This window comes from Cucurbita maxima, unplaced genomic scaffold, assembly GCF_002738345.1.
Source record: "Cucurbita maxima cultivar Rimu unplaced genomic scaffold, Cmax_1.0 Cma_Scf00016, whole genome shotgun sequence".
NCBI lineage: Eukaryota > Viridiplantae > Streptophyta > Magnoliopsida > Cucurbitales > Cucurbitaceae > Cucurbita > Cucurbita maxima.
Window position 1 is genome coordinate 4,043,411 of NW_019272032.1, and position 18,674 is coordinate 4,062,084.

The 18,674-nt window shown below is 33.9% G+C and overlaps 5 protein-coding genes across 5 annotated transcripts; 1 reads left to right on the top strand and 4 right to left on the bottom strand.

The window, feature by feature from the left end:
• Nucleotides 1–18: 18 nt before the first annotated feature.
• LOC111491005 lies at nucleotides 19–16,365 on the top strand. Its single transcript, XM_023139713.1, has 3 exons — nucleotides 19–41; nucleotides 12,825–12,989; nucleotides 15,747–16,365. Exons 2-3 carry the CDS (start codon nucleotides 12,859–12,861, stop codon nucleotides 16,210–16,212), a joined length of 597 nt encoding a protein of 198 aa, XP_022995481.1. The 5' UTR covers nucleotides 19–41; nucleotides 12,825–12,858; the 3' UTR covers nucleotides 16,213–16,365.
• LOC111491004 (transcription factor MYB39-like) lies at nucleotides 712–1,857 on the bottom strand. The gene is made up of 3 exons (XM_023139711.1): nucleotides 1,568–1,857; nucleotides 953–1,504; nucleotides 712–795 (listed from the first exon to the last, which is right to left on the bottom strand). Exons 1-3 carry the CDS (start codon nucleotides 1,828–1,830, stop codon nucleotides 762–764), a joined length of 849 nt encoding a protein of 282 aa, XP_022995479.1. The 5' UTR covers nucleotides 1,831–1,857; the 3' UTR covers nucleotides 712–761.
• On the bottom strand, nucleotides 4,685–7,006 carry LOC111491003 (cell division cycle 20.2, cofactor of APC complex-like). Its single transcript, XM_023139710.1, has 5 exons — nucleotides 6,614–7,006; nucleotides 6,171–6,443; nucleotides 5,806–6,075; nucleotides 5,126–5,707; nucleotides 4,685–5,040 (listed from the first exon to the last, which is right to left on the bottom strand). The coding sequence occupies exons 1-5, from the start codon at nucleotides 6,704–6,706 to the stop codon at nucleotides 4,897–4,899; spliced, it is 1,362 nt and encodes a 453-aa protein (XP_022995478.1). The 5' UTR covers nucleotides 6,707–7,006; the 3' UTR covers nucleotides 4,685–4,896.
• On the bottom strand, nucleotides 7,423–8,570 carry LOC111491007 (ABC transporter B family member 10-like). Its single transcript, XM_023139715.1, has 2 exons — nucleotides 8,265–8,570; nucleotides 7,423–8,009 (listed from the first exon to the last, which is right to left on the bottom strand). The coding sequence occupies exons 1-2, from the start codon at nucleotides 8,311–8,313 to the stop codon at nucleotides 7,744–7,746; spliced, it is 315 nt and encodes a 104-aa protein (XP_022995483.1). The 5' UTR covers nucleotides 8,314–8,570; the 3' UTR covers nucleotides 7,423–7,743.
• On the bottom strand, nucleotides 10,457–11,707 carry LOC111491006. The gene is made up of 3 exons (XM_023139714.1): nucleotides 11,309–11,707; nucleotides 11,161–11,205; nucleotides 10,457–11,072 (listed from the first exon to the last, which is right to left on the bottom strand). Exons 1-3 carry the CDS (start codon nucleotides 11,598–11,600, stop codon nucleotides 10,933–10,935), a joined length of 477 nt encoding a protein of 158 aa, XP_022995482.1. The 5' UTR covers nucleotides 11,601–11,707; the 3' UTR covers nucleotides 10,457–10,932.
• Nucleotides 16,366–18,674: the final 2,309 nt, after the last annotated feature.

An 18,674-nucleotide genomic window follows, 5' to 3' on the forward strand; every position in this document is an offset into this window, starting at 1 on the left:
AAAGAGAGAGGGCTGTGGAAAGAATAAGAAGAAGAAGAAGTGTCACAATTACAATTACAATTACTTGTCCTAAACGCAAACACTCTTAGTTTTTGATCTAATCGACCCGACGGTTCTTTACTAACGAATTACTTGGCTTTAATATTCAACTAATTAATTATAATACTCAATCTATCTGCCTTAACTATAATATTCCCCCGCCAACTTTGACCAACACCCGAATGTCAAAGGTCAACACAGTCATTTCCTCTTAAATATCTAAATATCAGTTACAAAACTAATCTCTTTGTCCTTTCTCTCTCGTCCAATGATTCTTTTCAACCATGATAATGATTTTTTTTAAATCATTTTCTATTTGATTGGTGGCAAAATATTAAATTCCAAAAATACTGTTGGATTGATGATGATATTCCAAAATAAATAAAAAAAGAAAATAAAAATAAAAATTCAATGCAATGTACCAATTATTGTGTGTATCCTATAACACTAAACATAAACAACATATTGATTCAGCTCGATTGATCCACCAAAGCTGTCTGAGATTATATGAACACCAAGAAACAAAAAAAAAAAAAAAAAAAAAAAAAAAAAAAAAAAAAAAAAAAAAAAAAAAAAAAAAAAAAAAAAAAAAAAAAAAAAAAAAAAAAAAAAAAAAAAAAAAAAAAAAAAAAAAAAAAAAAAAAAAAAAAAAAAAAAAAAAAAAAAAAAAACATGGCAGTGTAATCCTATCCCTATGATCCACACAAAACACCCCCTTCAGTTCATGTGATGCAAACTCCCCCTTCAATTGTTGATCTGCAAAAAAAGAATAATAATAAATAAATAAATAAAATTGTTTAGGTTTCTAATAATTCATAAAGCTAATCTTGATTAAACAAATAGCTTTTCTCAAATCCACGATAGAAATCCAAAATATTAAATAGAAAAGGTTTGATTTTTAAAAAAAACTTACTGTAAAAGTCTAGTCCAGTATGATTCACTTGGTTCTTCGTTCATCATAGACTCCAAAGTGTCGAAAATTGAAGGTGGTTTGGGGAAGCCACTAAATGGATATGTTCCACACTCAATTTGGTTGACATTTGAAGTTGAACCAGGCGACTCAGAAATCAATGGAGGAAGTGGATAATAGTTCACATCCCCAGTTTCTAACCCAACCAACCCATTTTCAAAACCTGACCCCGGCGCCAAACGGGTCGAAAAATCTGCCTGAAACTGGCTAGGGTTAGGGTTTGGAGGTTCATTAATGGTGGTTGGGTTTAGAAGTTGGCATATATTGTCCAGGACTTGGAGTTTGGCTATTTCTGTTTGCACCTTTAGATAATCGCTGTTTAAAGGATTGTTTATCCCATTAATCAACGTAGAAAGGTTGAGCAGGTCTGTTCTTGGCTTGTGAGTCTTTGGATCAATACCCATTTCGAGAAGCTTCTTCCTCAAATGGGTATTCCAAAAATTCTTAATTTCATTGTCCGTTCTTCCCGGAAGATGACTAGCAATTTTCGACCACCTGAAAATTCACCATAACCCATAAGCTAAAAGTACGTTTGAATTTCAAATCATTGAAACATACCTATTCCCAAGTGTTTTATGAAGCTCAATTATGGAAGATTCTTCTTCCTTGGAGAAATTCCCTCTCTTAATATCGGGACGAAGATAATTGGTCCATCTCAATCTACAACTTTTCCCGCACCGATTCAAACCAGCACACTTCGGGAGAGCTCTCCAGCTTCCGTGGCCATTTTTAGCCACGAAATCGAACAACTTCTCGTCTTCCTCTGGAGTCCATGGCCCCTTTTTGACACCAGGTTCATCACAGCAAGGAGATCGACCCATCTTAAGAGAGAAGCTCAAGAAAACAAAAAAAATTGTGATTTTTGTTTAGCTTAAGGAAAGAAAGAGAAAACAAAGCTGGTTTTATAGGCATTAAGGGATGCAAAGACGACGAATTTTTCAAAATGGTGATGTCATTGGGGTTACTAAAAAGTGGAAAACTTTAATATTTTTGCTTCCAAATACACGACAATTGAAAATCAAACCTATTCTATTTCTTTTTTTCAAAGCTTAGCATACTAACAAATGAATAGCACCAAATTGTTGGATTAGGTATAGCCTTTTTTTTCATCGATTACGCTCGTTTCCCTTTCTATTTCCTCGATTTTAATGGCGTTTTCGTTTGAATTTTCGTTCAAAAAGACGGGTTTTTTCTACAATAAAAATTGTATTTCTAGAACGACAATGTATACATCAATGAGTTCTTCAACGCCGAACGTAGCCCCACAAACGTAATCCAACTTTTATGTAGTTATGATCCGGGTTGGTTGCTAAGGTAGAATTATTATCATAAATGAATAGTAAAAAAAGTTAATTAACATTTTAGCCTTTTAAAAAGTATAAATGTTACATAGTAACATCTATTTTAGATCTAATTATGATTATAATTTCTAATTTCTAACTAATAAATTATTATTGATGGTAGGCAAGGTTAATTTTTTTTATAAACAAAATAATTAGAAAAGAATCTTAGAAATTAATATTTTAAGTTTTGAATATATATATATATATATATATATGAAGGAATGACTCACTGCAGAAGTCATCAAAGGTGTCATTTTGTGATGATCTCATTGAGCCATCAACACAGAATCCATCTCTAATTCCCAAAATAAACTTTAAAATTCATTGCATTATTCAGTCCCTCTCTAACTGCCCTAACCATTAATAAAATTAAAAAAAATAAAAATAAAAATTTAAGGTAAAAATTCATTAATACAAAATAAGAATTTAATGACAGATATTACCCACGTACTTGAAACAAGTATAATTAGAATATTCGATATATAATTATAGACAACACATCTTGTATAAACATGATTATGACACCCGACACTAAATAAATACATTATTTGACGAGTAAATTTATGTCCAACTATAAATTTATTAAAAAATATGATTGAAATTTAACCGAGATACTGTCCAACAATTAAATATATAATTAATATTATTTGTCAACTTTTTTTCTTTATTTAATTATCTTATATGTACCAAACACTTACCAAACACTGAAGAATTGAGGATTTTAGCATCCCATTTGTACTTCAGATTCAAACCCCAACTTCCATAAAATTGCTTCATTTATCCATCAAACTTTCCCAATTAGAGCTTTCATCGATAACTTCTAGAACGAAACATTTAACTTCAACTATAAGCTTTTAATTTTTTAATTAAATTCTTCGTATTTATCGTGGCTTGAGTATGTTCATCATACAATATTAACACTCTTTGGCTCGAGCTTATTATCGAGTTAAAAAAAAAAAAAAAATAGGAGAGTTGGTATTGACTTGTTAATTTATATGTATTTAAGCTAGAGCTTTTATTTTAATTTTATAATATATAGTTTTTATTTATTGTAGACCTTATTTGGTTGAAGCTGCAAGGAATGAACACTATAGAGAGGGACAAAAAATGTTGAATTTTCTTACGTCATAATGCGAAGAAATGGTAAATCTTGGCCAAATTCAAATTAATAAAATTTTTATGGAGAAGATTATTAATTGTTATAATTTGGATTTTGGTTGATTGAATGATATTAATAAAACTTTGTCAAAGAGAAACTGGTGTGAAAAGAGTGAAAATTGGGTTAGTATGGAATTAAAACCATGTGCTTTTATTTATTTTTAATTAGGTTATTTTGAAAATTCAAACATTCCAACATTCCATAACAACCTTAAATTAGACTTCTAATTAATGATAATTAATAAAGTTGATATGATTTATTTTCAATCTCAATTGAATCCATAAATTTTCAAATAATTAACTTTTTATGAAAAAATATCTATTAATTTCGATCGTGTTGGTGTCTTAACTAGGCTCGTATGCACTTCTTTCTTGGTGTGAAAAGTGGATGCATCATTCTTTTAGGTGGCATCATACCACTTCTCGTTTGGCCTGTTTGGGTGTGACGCAATATAATGAGCAAAATAATCAACATATCACCACCATTTGTATGTCACAACCTACTCTTTTCTAGTATAGTTGTAACACTATAATAACTCAAGTCCGATAGTAGATATTATCTGTTTTGGCCCGTTATGTATCGTCGTCAGCCTCCTGGATTCTCAAACGCGTCTACTAGAGAGGTTTTTCATACCCTTATAAAGAATACTTCGTTTCTCTCTTCAACTGATGTGAGATCTCGCAATTCACCATTCTTAAGGGAGCTAGCGTCTTCACTAGCACGCGATGCGCAAGCTCTAATATCATTTGTAACAACTCAAGCCCACCACTAGTAGATATTGTTCTCTCACTTCTCGGTGCCTTAGCTCTGATACCGACCAAAACTCAACGCTAGTAGATACTGTCCGTTTTTGCCCATTACATATTGCCGTCAACCTCAAGGTTTTAAAGTCACTCGTAGTAAACAATAATACTTATCTTACATGTAATTAGTGAGTTGATTTCAAAAAGTACTCTATCTAAACAGGTTGACAGGTAATATATTATAAGTATGCATTTCAGCATATTCTGGTACGATCATTGAGGCCGAAAAGAGGAAAGGGTGATGAGATCCCGTGATTAGGAGGAGCTTTAGAACAAAAGATATTAAATATAAGGAAAGAAACCAAATATTTAATATCTGATATCAGAAAAACTATTTCTTCAATTACAAATTCAATTATCTGATATCAAATGCTTATGAACATTAATTTTAATATCAATCAAATGCTCAGTAGATATCAAATGCTTACGAACAACAACAGTAAACACAACAAAATGTTGGAACAATGATTCCAACACATCTGTATCTGCACAACACAGCACAATGTACACAAAAACAAGAAATATAGAGTACGTCTGTATAGTATGTTTTTATTTACAATCTGTACAAGACTGCACACAAATTTATCGAATGCGATTGAGGTGAGCAAAGGGCTCTGTAATAGAGGATTTTGGAGCGGTTTTAGCCACTTCTGGAGTCCCAAACGCATGCCAGAATCTCAATGTCTCATCTGCTGCCGCCGAAGCCACAGTGCACCCATCTGGACTCTGCAAAAACATCACACAAGGGGGCGATCAGGATATGCTAATATCAAAACACACCACAGATCATAATATGCTCATACTAGTTTACCTGAGCCATATAGAGAACCCTTGATGTATGACCAGTGAGCTCTCCCATCTTCACCATTGAAGGGTATTTCCATAGAGTGAGCTGGTTCTGGGAGAACCCATGAGAGCTAAGCAGCTCCCTCTCGTTTTTATTCCACAGTAAAGCACAAACTTGAGAACCAGTGTCGACAGAATTCAAACATGTGCCAGTGTGGGTGTTCCAAAACTTAATGGAGCGATCGCCCGCGCCTCCACCTGATGCGAGCAGGTTGCCTTGGAATGGACACCAAGCAAGGGCCTTGACTGCAGAGGTATGATCTTCAAGTCTGTGAAGATATTGGGTTGCTGAGTTTGAAGAGGCCATTGATCTATCCCAGATTTGGAGGACATTGTCATTCCCTCCACTTGCTAATTGTTGCCCTGATAATGACCACTTCAGTCCACAAACCTCTTGATCATGACCTCTGTATGTTTCCACTACATGATCTCTAATTCTCACATCGTTATTCAAGATCCTCCCATCCATTCCTCCAGTTGTGAGAATGTGGTTGTTCCATGCCAGTGAACCCACGCGCATCCTGTGCCCACCTCTCAGAGTTCTTAGCTGCATCATCAAGCCATCATCCAAAACAATTCTGGTCAGCTTCTATAAAGAATGAATCAAAGAAATTCAGTTTAAAAAAGGATGGCTCATCAACAGACCTGTCGGTTAGCGGTCGAATCCCACAACTGTACTTCAGAATTGTTCAACCCAATAGCAATATGCCGTCCATCGGGCGCCCAATTTACACTTGTCACAGGACCAACTTCATCATCAACCGTTACAAGTTCTGAAGTAGAGCCATCGTTTGCATTCCATAAGTACACAGTGTTGGAAAGAGCTATAGCAAGCACGTTGCTGCTGCCCCAATCCAGCAAGTTCAAGTAGTAATCATCAACAAGATCAGGAGCATCCAACGTCCTTTCAGAAGTCTACACAACAATATTCAAAATCAGGGAAATGAAAAGAAAAAAAACAGAATCGATCTCTTGAAGGAAAATTAACAAACATTTGAACTGCAATATACCTGGGGAATTTGGCGGCGGGCCTTGACGGGTTTATCATGAGAAGCAGAGGAGAAGAACTCCTTAGGGATCATCTCAACTGGCGCGGGAGGTTTGTTCTTGAAAGCGAGAATTCGAGTTCGATTCATGTTCAATGTCTCAGCCAAACGTTTCTGATAAGCCTCCTTAGAGGGCGAACTAAACGTAGGGTTTTCCTTACCTTTCCTCCCCTCAGTCACCATGTAGTGCGCATAATCGAAATCCATCGCCGATCGATTCGGAATAAACCTATCCAACTGTAATCGAAAAAGGAATCGTATCACACATCATCAGTACCTTGAGATACAAAAGAAAGGCAGGCAGAAATGAAAACCCTAATTCATCGATTCAGAACACAATTTCACATAAAAAAAGAAAGATCATTATCCAACTAATTGATTTCGATTTCAATTAGGAACAAGCTTACATTTTCTCGGTTATGCTTTTTGTGGAGATGCTGTTCTTGCAGTGGACAGCGCGATCGATTAGCGTTAGAAGAACTCAAAGATCCTGCATCCATAGCGTAATTTCCCAAAAAACAAGAACACAAACAATTCCAACAAAAATAACAGAGAAAGATAAACAGATCACAAATTAAAAACCCTGCAAAACTGAAATTAAAGAAACTCGCAAGATCCACAATAATAGAATATCGACAGCAAAATCAAGAACTAAATATCAATTAAAAAAAAGTTTGAATGGTTGATTATGAGAGTGTATTGCGGAGAGCGCTCGTCTGTTACTGTTAGAGAGTGCGTGAGAGAGAGAGAAAGAGAGAGAAAGAGAGAGCAAGAGAGAGGGGAATAAATTGTATTTCAAATTCCTCGAACTGAGATTATATACTCGCGATTGGAGTATAAATGGAAACTGGTAACGGCTACGTTTGAATTAGCCGTTGGAATTCACTCTGACTATTATGCCCTTCCGTTCCATTATCCTCCTGCGTATTAAAAAAAGGGGGTAGAAATGTTAATATGTCCATTGAACCCGCGTATTACGAAAAGAGCCGTTGTAGTCCATAGGGAAAATTTGTTTTTAATATAATTATTGGTTATTTTTTATTAATTAAATAAAATTTTAATTCTCAAATATTAGTCAAATTTCATTATAGAAGGGAAAACAAAATGTGATTGGTAATAATATGTATAAATGTTTAATAAATAAATAAATAAAATATAAGGGTGCAAAATGAAATGAAATAAATATTAAGCACCCAATAGAAATTATTTAATTTAACAAAATTTTTGGTTGTTGTTCTATGTAACATAATCACTGTCTTTGTTGCTGTTGTTGGATGTTGTTGGATGTTTGTTCACCTATCTTTCCATCTTGGATCACTGAGATTTGGTCACGGTTTTTAATGGTGGAAAGCCCATGTGCACCACTGTTGTTCTGTTCTTCATCAGCCTATCTAACGCTCACTCAACCACGTGTTTCGATAAGACATCGAAGGCGCTCGTGGCTTTGTCAAGTAGTAGAATTTTTGGGTTCTTCAAGACTACCTCGCAATTGCTAGTCGTTGTCATTAGCCACCCAAAAGTTAGATCCCTCTTTCACCTACTTTGGTGGAATGAGGCTATGTGCATTGGCGAGCTTCACTGCTTCGGCTTCGGAAGCTCCTTCTTTCCGGTAGAGAATGTTCTCGTAAATCGACGTGGTGAAAAGAGCTGGTTCCTGTTGAACAAGGCCAATGCACTTTCTTAGAGATTTGACACTCCTCAACTCAATAGTACCCTCCACCACATTTAGCTCTTCAACAACGTCGCCCGACATCGTTGTCTGTCGATTGATCACCTCAAAAACAGATGCCACCATTTGGTTTCCTTTCAAAGGTCAAGGGCTAGTGCTAAAGTGACACCTATTGCTAATGCAGGTACAATCAAAACCATGAATGATTTCATAACAAATTTGAAGCTAGCAAGCCTTCGTCCCATTAAAACTTAACCGTACCTGCATAACGTATGAGCCCTTCTAATATTTGTGACCAATAGTCTAAAATAGTTACTTAGATCATATACCAAAATGTCAAGCCATAAGATGAAAAGATGAAGAATTGAGAGACGCCATAGATCACATACCACAATGCTTTCCCATGATTCCGAAAGAGAGATGCTCAACTCCATACATCCAATGATGTCATCATTTGGATAGAATTTCTACTATGCTCATTATAGATAATAGTTCTGAGTTTCAAATCTTTTAGGGAGATTGTTTATAAAGGACTCTCCACAATTGACGATGTTCTTGTGTACAACAATGCTTGTGAATCAAACAAGCAGAGCCCGTGATAAGAAAATGACACAATTCATGTAACCGCCCAAACCTATCGTTATCACTAGCCAATAATGTCCTCTTTGGACTTTTCCTTAAGATTTTTAAAACGTGTCTGCAAGTGAGGTTTTCACACTCTTATAAATAATGCTTAGTTCTTCTTCTCAATCGATGTGGGATCTTATAATCTACCCCATTCATGGCACTCGTTCCCTTCTCCAATCGATATGAGACCCTCACTTCAGGGGCTTAATATCCTTGCTAGCACACTGCTTCGTGTCCACCTCTCTTCGGAGTTCAGCCTCCTCGCTGACACTTTGCCCAAATTAAAATTAAAATTTAATAGAGTTATTGTGATATTTTATAAACGGCAGATATTGCCAATTTTAGTATGTTACTTATCGTGGGAGAAGGATTCCACGATTTTAAAATGCATACAAATATGGTACATTATCATACAAATTGTTTTGTCAATCAAATGTCGTATGGTCAATGTCAGATATCAAAAACAAATTAAAGTAAAACAAAATAATAACAAATTGTTGCATCATTAAGAGGAGGATAGATAATAGATGCATAAACAAATCACATGCATTGTACCCTTTTGTAATATGACCAATGAGGCCCATAGATTTTACCTCCACATTCAAGTAACAACATTAAAGTCAATGCCATTGCTTATTTCCATGGGACACACCTACATCTTCAATTTATAAAGCTCTTTTAACTTTATGTTCTTATTAATAATTCTTGGTACCAATTTTTTATGCTGCATTTATTATAATTCCTAAAACACCCCTTATGAAATTTGATACTAAAAGTTCACATAGTGCTTAAGAAAACTAAAATGTTTTTTTAAAATGTATATTTTTTATTTATGTTTCGATTTCTTAACCATAGCCTGTCCAAATTACAAATTTAAAATAGAACACTAAATTGCTACATAATTGAGAATATTGAAGCTAAATTCCATCAAAATTTAATTATTGTAACCAAATTTTTTTATTTTTAATAAATAAATAAATAATTCAGGATTTGAAATTTGAAACAATAAGTGGAAGGTTTCAAAATACTGAATAACAAAGGGAAAAGGCTCCAACCCCTAACATCAACACGTAGAGCCTAAAGGAAAATTGAAGTAGAGTGCACCGAAAAGGCGCTACTTCTGAGTACTGTGGGATCCACGTGGACTTAGGACCACCAAAAAAAAAAAATCCTAATCATCAAATATCCAAAGCATTAGGAAGCAAATCACATCATGACACGTGGGCCTCACCCACTCCCCTTCAATTCCTTGGCGGACACTCACACAACTCATTTATTTTACAATTAAATATTATTTTATCAATCAATTTATAAAACAATTAAAAAGAAAAAGGAAAAAAGAAAAGAAGAATAAAGGCTTTACCTCCGGCCGACACTCGTCTATTAAAATGCACCAGCACTTGCCTAGGTTGTCCTCTTCTCTCTTTCTTTTTGTTTATTTAATTCAATATGACTTTTTTTTTTTATTTTATTTTATGAAAATTATAATATTCTCTAATGAGAAAGAATACAAAAAAATTGTTTTAATTATTGACTAAAATGACCCACTTCCTCTAAATAATTATTGCTGCAAATTAAAAATTTACATGTCATCTAATAATCCTTAAAGATGTGGATAAAAACTACTTTAATAATTGAATTTAAATAAGTTAAGTAATTACATTATCAGAATATATTTATTTGAAATAAATTTTATTTCGATTTTTCTTTATTTTATTTTTATTAAGTAAATAAGACAAATGAATGATTTAAAGTAATGCCATTCATTAAATGGGGACCCGTTGGTCCCTTGTCCGGTAAGGAACAGAATTATCAAAATAAAAGTATCTACCGACACCCAGCCTCAATTATATTACTAATTTTATTTTAATAATAAACCCATCGAAGAAAATCCCAAAAGCTAGAGGAGATATGTGGAGGGGCAACCACAAAACTAAATAGGCAATAAATGGAGGGCTTAAAAATAAATTTGATAGAAAGAACCTGATACCGTCAGCGAATACAGCATTTTCCAGCTGGCGTCTCGGCCCTTCTCTCAATGCCATAACGGTCCGATTCGGAAAATCGAAACTAACAGAGTATATTGCAGCTGGATTCCATATTCATCCCCGACGCGCCGGGAATTAAAGCGCTCCAGCTCCGGGAATAAGCGGCGCGTCATGGTTTTGCTTCTGATGAACTGACAATTTATTCATTCTTTGTTTGTATTAAGTTACAGAAGTGCCACCGGCGCTAGCAGAGGCAAACAAAAAATTGAAAAAGTAAAAGAAAAGGAATAGAACAATTTAATCTGACGGAGTATTTGATGAACAGAAGCTTTTAATTTAAAAAATAGTTACGGGAGGAACACGCGCCGGCATGAGAAGCTGTGAGGCGAAAACGAGGTCGGTGAAATTTTACCGCAAGGTTAGATAATCGGTAATGCAGAGTTTAGAAATCGGCGAGTTTCCTCGGAGCTCGAGATCTCAGAGAATGTGATTTTTCGATCTCTTTTAGGTTACGGAGACTTTGAATCGCTAGGATGTTGCCTTTCTTCGGTACGATAAGTTCGTCTCCTTCGGCTTTGATTTCTGCCAGAAATTCACCAAAAAAAGCGATTCAAATTCAGAAATTAAACAGATAATGTCTCAATTCGCGAAATCATCAACTACATTATACCTAAATGTTCTGAAGGACGCTTGAATCCATGAAACTGAGCCAAATCTGAAACGATTGAAACAGAATATCAACTGAAACGATCGATTAGAATCAAACTAAAGCGAAATACTAAGCGATTGTCGATTCCGATGGGAGGAATTGCAGGTACCTGACTGCGAAGGACTGTGCGAGAAGATGTAAAGGATGAGGAAGCAGATAATGGTGAGGATAGGGATAGCATGAACGAACTTCTCCTGCCGCTGAGGAGAAGGCGTTGGAAATGAGAATCGGAAGGATTTAGAGGCTTTATCGTCGTCTTGTCCGTCGTAGTTGAGAATTAAAGAAGAAGATGGAGAGTGCTTGTTGCGCTTCTGATCGTCGGCCGGAACTGCATCCGATTTGGCTCCGGCGCCATGGCCGTGGAGCTTGGAAACTGGTGAACCTAGAGATTGCCTTTGCATCGTAGAGAGAGACAGAGAGAAGTAGAGAGAGAAGCGATGTTGCTCACTGAAATGAGGTCAGTACCGTGATAAACTTTTTGTGTGAGTTTTCCGTTTGGGCCTCGTGACGTTTGACTCTTGCAATGACACCCCCAAATTATCTAATAATTCTTATTTGCCACCATCATTTAAATTATTATTCTAGTTTTATGATTTGTTCTCAATTTCAATTTAATCTTTATAATTTCAATTTTTCAATTATATTTTTATTATAATTCTTTTTTTATTTATTTTAATTTAGTCCATATAATTTTAACAATGTATTCTCTATTTTCAAATATTTATTTTTTTTATACCATTTAAACTATATCTTAATTGACATTTTCTTTAATGTTGAAAATATTAAAATGTCATTTAAGCTAATTAATATTGGTAATTTTATTTTATGGTAGGTTTTGTTGGTACTCTCTAATTAATTATAGTCTTTTGCCATTTAAAGAACATGCGAAAAAAAACGTCATAAATAATAAATTATTTATCATTTAGTGACACAATACCTGATATTTGGGTAGATTTAAATAGAAATAAAATAAAAGCTTTAAAAACTAATAATGGAAATTACCCATGTAATTAAAATGGTAATATGCGTAATTTTATATCATGTATTTGGACCCAATATTATATAATACAAAAAAATTCACATAAAATATTCCTTTTTTAGTTCCTAATTATTCTTATTTCTTTTTTGTTTTAAAGGAAGAAAAATAAATAAATGCTTTCATCTTTTGGAAAATAATCTTAGTCGTAGGAGAAAAAAAAAACTCCTCCCACCGGTCCATCCAGTGCAAAATGAGATACTTTCTTATTAAAAATAAAATATTTTTTTTCATACAAAATCTAAAATTATATTGGAATATTTTGATGAATTATTTACAAATTCTGGCGCATGATGAATTGGACCATAGTTGTACATTGGGCTGTTAAAGCCCATTTTGATCAGGCCAAGGCCCAATTATTTGCAAATTCCCGCGCATGATCAATTGGGCCATTGTTGTACATTGGGCTGTTAAAGCCCATTTTGATCAGGCCAAGGCCCAATTATTTGCAAATTCCCGCGCATGATCAATTGGGCCATTGTTGTACATTGGGCTGTTAAAGCCCATTTTTGATCAGGCTAAGGCCCAAACTCAGAGTTTCACGTTTGAGACCGGACAAAACACTATTGCTTATTCTGAACCGAAGAAGAAGAGGAAGAAGAAGAAAAACAGAGCGAGGGAAAATGGTGTTGTGGGAGATTACATTGGCAACAGCGTATTTCTTGGGGTTAAAGCGAACGTTTAAGCTCGCTATGAAGATTCAGCGACGTCTTGTTTCCCCCAAGCACCCTCGGATTCGTCAATTTCTGCGCGGGTATTTTTCCTTTCTCTCTTGTTCATCGTATTCTCTTAATCTGAACGCTTCTAAACGTGTTTGTGATTGTCCAATTGAACGCAATAGATTTCTACGAATCTTCTATTTTTCCTCGAGTCTGTAGAGTTTCAATTGAAGCAATTATTTATTCATTTCTGCAATAAATGTTGGGAGCTTGTTTGAGGAAGTAAAAAATTGATCCTAAATGTTGGAATCAAGTAATTAGCGATAGTTCAAGATACTGATTGGATTAATATATGATGGACATGCCACTGTCTAATATCGACGAGGAAGCTAATCAACAATTTTTGGTTGAAAATTTGGAAGTGGAGGATATATGTTACATTGTTGAAGATTTCTTTAACTACTGATCTGGAAGTTCGGATACTTATTCACTTACAAAGGAAACAGATTTTTGACATATTCTTACCCAAGTTTTCTACATTATTTACCGACTCCCGATCCCGTGTGCTACATTATTAGTTCTAAGAAGATTTTGGGCTTTATATGCTTCATTTTCCACCGTTGATGCTCCATCGTTTTGCTTTTCACACGTGTTTTGTTACAGAATCGAGGCCTCCACATCTGGTTAAACACAATCTGGTGGGAATGGTTGATGAACTAATTATTCTTGAAATGCTTTTTTCTAGTTGCTGGATTTAGGCCTTTACATTTCCTTAATTGCATTCTGGTGGAATAGTTGATGAACTTAATTATTGGCTTATGTGGAAGATATACATTATCTGAGATGTGCACTTCTTCATGTGGGCCTTCATTTCCTTCGTAGAGTGGAGACAATAGTTTTGGGCAACTAAGTTAGTGAACTTTCAACCTGATAACGCTTCATACCTGACATATCATGTTAGGAACACTATTGCGTGGAATAAAAACGGTGAGTAGGGACTCTGCAGTACTCTTCATGGCTCTGTCTAATAGGCAATAGGCTTGTGATTAGGAAGTGGTCTTCTTTTTCTTTTGATAAATGGGTTATAGGGGTCCCCCTCCTAACATTATTCTCATGACCCTCCTCCAATAAGCTTTTTGGGAGGTTCTGTACATCCCTAAGCCACCTCCAGGAGACGAAATATTTTAAGTTGGTAAGCTTCCAACCCAAAGGATTTATATTGTACTGCTGCTACCTTCTATCGACATCCACCGGTTCAAACACCATTACTACAAGGCTTCTTGTCCAGTTGTCCTTTGTTTTTTTAGATACTAATATATTGCAACATCAAAGGGAATTACGATATTACATTAGTCTTTTGAGAGGGCTATCTCTCTCCCAAGTCTCACAGTGGACACTCCACTAAAATGATCCACACCTTCTAAGGTCTCCACTCCTGTTTATAACCAAGACAACCCTAATATTAACCTTTGTGCCCCTTACTAATATACACTAATCCCTCGCATATAACCCAAAGCATACCATACTAGTACTCTGGCAGTTTTCTAATGATAAGTTTGTTATTTGAGACAATATCTAGAATATGGCTGCAATCAAACTGATTCTTCTATTTTAGGTGATGCAATGCCAGGCGTTGCACTTATACCAATAATTTTTCATGTCCTTAAATAGGTCTGCTACATGACAATTTCTATTTGTATTACTCAATTGCCACAAAACTTGCTAGCAGATTTAGAGAAATGCTTTTGATATGCCCACTTTCTTTTGGATGCTATACAGCAGATTGCGTCAAATACAGATTAGCTATTCGACGTGCAATTGATAAGCGTGTCAATGGCTACTATCTTAAAGGTTTCTCAAGAACTTTGATTTCATTAACATTTTAGATTTTACATCTTCGTTGTTATGGTGATATCAGAAATATGGCATGATTTCTTTGTAGTATGATCTATTTTACAAGTGATAATGTAAAAGCGAAGACAAGTATACTGTGTGGTGTATACAATGTTCTCAAAGGCTTCCCCTTTCTAGAGTTTGTGCACCGAGCCTCTTATAGTAACTAGAAGGACAATATCATCTTATTGTCTATTCTTTAAAATACATTATCCCATATTATTCATGCCGTACTACTAGGACATGAGTTAGGGTAATTCAAGCCTTTACTACATTTACCATCATGGCTTACGAAAAAAAAAAAAAAAACTAGTAGGTCAACCCTATTAGTGTTAAGAATCTTCATTGAAGTATGTGGCAATTGAAGGATATGATTTTTGATATTTTATTTCTTTTCAATAACTCCTCAAGGCTGATGTCTAGTATATTTTAGGTAAAAGTCTTGAGACGACCTTTAACCTTTTATATATAGTAGCATTGCAGTGAAGTTTAATTGCCAGGGCTATGTATCTCCTCTGTTCTTCATTTTTCTCTTTTTATTTTATTTTAACTATGGAATGCGAATACTTCAAGATTTATCCCTCTATTCGCATGAAATCATCCTATTTTCATGTGAAATTTACACACATAATGACCTAGTATTGTTAGTAATCATATGAAATATTCTTCAACTTCATGATGAGCTTCAATGGCCCAAGTTGCAGTAGTAAAGATCTAGTTGTTTCTGGAACTTATGGCTTGATATTCTAAATTTTCTACCCCCAGTTCTTCGGTTGATTCTTGTCAAGTTATCAAAATTCATCGAGAGCGCCCAAAACCTTGAAGCATTGGGATTGTACTGGCTTCTCCATGAACTCACCATAGTTCCATAACTGCAGAACTACTTGTAATATGTTATTGCTGCTAGTCTGTAGTTGCTGTTCTTTAACTGCTGGAAAGTACTTTTTTACTTAATGCAGACGTACACGCGCCATATTTGATGTTACCGTAAAAGTTCACCAGAGAATTCAGCATCGAAACATAGAAGTTGGTAAGAATCTTGGTAGCTGGATTTCACGAGGGCTTAATCGAATGAAACAATCTGCTGAGATTCATGAACCTCCAAGGGGGCCTATGAAATGTATGAAAATGGTCAAGCAGGCTTCCAGCTCCTACTTGAAACACCGGCCCAGCCCTCGAGCGGTGATTAGTCAGAAATTCGATCAATATATGTCAATTACCTCATCAGTACACAGATGGCCTAAGCCCTTCCCTACCATTGCAATGATCATGAGGCAGCCGAAGCCCGCTGGAACTGGGACCATGATCCAATACCGACAATATGCCATTTGTGGCTCTGAAGCAATGACAACAATGAATTACAGAAGAGGAGGTTTCAACAACGTTATTCGAGAAGATATTATGCAGTGGATGCTCCGAAATTAGAAGAGAGAATGTTTTCTAGTTGCCCTCTCCTTGGAGACTACAATATTTGGCCGACAATACAGTCTTTAGTGAAGTGTTTAGCTTCCAATCTTAGATTGGAGTCGATGGAGATTGTTCCTTTTCTTCTTGATGTAAAATCTTTCTAACATGTTCTTAGTAAAAAGACAATGAGATTTTTACCGTAGAATTTAATGCCAAATTTGAAGTAATAAATAATGGTTGCTCCGTTTGGTTTTTGACCAAACTTTCAATTTTTATTCAGAAAATTGCTGCGTTAACAATTATGGTTTCTGCTTACACTTTTATTTTTCTACCAAACCAAATTCCTATTATTATTATTATTATTATATAAATAATCCAAGAATGTTAATGATAGTTTTAATTATTCACAATAATTTTTTATATTAAAGATTCCCAAAATTTAAAAATGAAGGAGTTTATTTTTTATTTTTTAGCTTAACAAAATTCGAAGGAAAATTTTAAATTTCTTAACCAAGTTTAATTAACTAAATAAAGCTTTAATAAATACCCATTAATTCCCATTACATACATTAGTTATTATAAAGTGCAATGTATATCTATCTTATTTATATAATTGTTTCACCATAAATATCTAATTAATTAAAATCCCCAACATTATACAATAAGAATAAAATTCTAACAAATCCCATTCATAATCAAATGTGTAAATTTTGTCCCCCCCCAAAATAATCAAATACGTGGAAATAGTCTATTATCCAAATTTTAATAAATTTCTATAACTTCTCTTAATAGTAAACTACATTTTCATATAATTACTAAAAATTCAATACGCTATACATGAATTTTGACACCACATTGTATTAAGATTTGTATGATACTTTAACATACACATGCAATAATTTAATTAATGTCACATGATACTATACTGTAGTAATTGATTACATTACATTCATGAAATAGTTTATATGGCTTTTAATTTCATGAAAATCCTAATGTAAAAACTATATATTAAATATAACATAAGAGTTGTCCAATCTCAATGTGACTTCATTATTGCATTTCCAAACATGGCAACCATACAAACTTTATTATTATTTCACCAAAATATTTCATATCTTACCATTCATATGAAATTATTCTCTTTTCAACCCTTGATTTTTAGATTGCTAATTTAATGATTCATTCTTATTGACTTTATAAGTTTTAATGAAAACTACATTAAATTTATTCCATAATCTTTAGTGAAATTATTTAGAATATTATCATGTTATAACTATAGGGGTAAATGGGTAATTTTACAAAAAAAACCCACTCGCAACTTAAACAATTAAAACATTAATTTTGTATGAATTTTAAGAATGTCTAAAAAGTCACTTATTAACATTTTTTTGGATTAAATCAAATAAATTATTTTAAACAAATCCGATTTAAATGATTAATTTTGTGCATCGTTAATTAAGATAGGTCCCCCCCAAAAAAAAAAAAAAACGAACATCCCTATTTATATTGTCGGGACATCCCTACAATGATCAAAATAATATTACTAATTACTTTTTTTAGAATATACATCATAAATATAAAGTGGTAGATGATATAACTTATAAAATAAAAATTTTGTTAATCTAAATATAATTCTTAAAAAAAATATATTATTTACCAAAATACTAAATATAAATTAACTTTCCACTTACTCGCTATGTTAATTTTGGAGACCATTATTAATTTAATCTCTGTAATTACTTAATTCTAGTTCACCGTAAAAAAAAAATAAAATAAAATAATAGAAAGAAAAGAAGCGTTAATCTTTGTGTAGCGTGGACGAAATACACCCCTAGATTTTTCTCGTGGGATCCAAAACAATGGATGGTCCAGATCCTTTTGACCGGTAGACTGGAGGAGTAATTTCTACCCGTCCAAGTCAAAACTATATCTCATCGCTCAATCCACAAGCCGGTTACTTGCTGTCTCGGTAAATGGTTAATTCACACGAAACCCACAAACTAAAACACCCCAAATAGAGTCTACACTTCACGACCCAATCACAGAGCGCGTGTTTCTCACACACTGTACTGAGATAAAGGTTTGACTTTCAATTATCTAGGGAGGAAATAGAATTCCACTAAAAATATGCCACGTGGAATTTAACAGCTATGCGTAAAAATATTGGAGCCGATGCGTTTCTGTCAACGTGCATTAAAAACTCATCGTGGTGAAATTTTCTTTTTTGTTCCAAAATTAAATTACGAAATTTATTATGGAGAGAGAAAGTTAAAATATCAATCCATTACATTTCTAAATACCATTCGTTATTTTAATTAAAAATAGATTAAATAATTATCATAATCATGATTTTAATGTAAGAAAATTACCATTTTAAATTTGATTGAAAGTAAAAAAAAAAAAAAAAAAAAAAAAAAAAAAAAAAAAAAAAAAAAAAAAAAAAAAAAAAAAAAAAAAAAAAAAAAAAAAAAAAAAAAAAA

Excerpts from the sequence above, each read along its gene's own strand:
- LOC111491003 (XM_023139710.1), bottom strand. The coding sequence starts at position 6,706 with ATGGATGCAGGATCTTTGAGTTCTTCTAACGCTAATCGATCGCGCTGT. Across the intron at positions 5,708-5,805 it reads ATTCGACCGCTAACCGACAG|CTAAGAACTCTGAGAGGTGG; the intron begins GTCTGTTGATGA and ends TTGATGATGCAG. Across the intron at positions 5,041-5,125 it reads GGGTTCTCTATATGGCTCAG|AGTCCAGATGGGTGCACTGT; the intron begins GTAAACTAGTAT and ends ATGTTTTTGCAG.
- LOC111491006 (XM_023139714.1), bottom strand. The coding sequence starts at position 11,600 with ATGCAAAGGCAATCTCTAGGTTCACCAGTTTCCAAGCTCCACGGCCAT. Across the intron at positions 11,206-11,308 it reads GCACAGTCCTTCGCAGTCAG|ATTTGGCTCAGTTTCATGGA; the intron begins GTACCTGCAATT and ends CAATCGTTTCAG. Across the intron at positions 11,073-11,160 it reads GCGTCCTTCAGAACATTTAG|AAATCAAAGCCGAAGGAGAC; the intron begins GTATAATGTAGT and ends AATTTCTGGCAG.
- LOC111491007 (XM_023139715.1), bottom strand. The coding sequence starts at position 8,313 with ATGTATGGAGTTGAGCATCTCTCTTTCGGAATCATGGGAAAGCATTGT. Across the intron at positions 8,010-8,264 it reads AATCATGGGAAAGCATTGTG|GAAACCAAATGGTGGCATCT; the intron begins GTATGTGATCTA and ends GACCTTTGAAAG.
- LOC111491005 (XM_023139713.1), top strand. The coding sequence starts at position 12,859 with ATGGTGTTGTGGGAGATTACATTGGCAACAGCGTATTTCTTGGGGTTA. Across the intron at positions 12,990-15,746 it reads ATTCGTCAATTTCTGCGCGG|ACGTACACGCGCCATATTTG; the intron begins GTATTTTTCCTT and ends TACTTAATGCAG.
- LOC111491004 (XM_023139711.1), bottom strand. The coding sequence starts at position 1,830 with ATGGGTCGATCTCCTTGCTGTGATGAACCTGGTGTCAAAAAGGGGCCA. Across the intron at positions 1,505-1,567 it reads CATAAAACACTTGGGAATAG|GTGGTCGAAAATTGCTAGTC; the intron begins GTATGTTTCAAT and ends GTGAATTTTCAG. Across the intron at positions 796-952 it reads TACTGGACTAGACTTTTACA|ATCAACAATTGAAGGGGGAG; the intron begins GTAAGTTTTTTT and ends CTTTTTTTGCAG.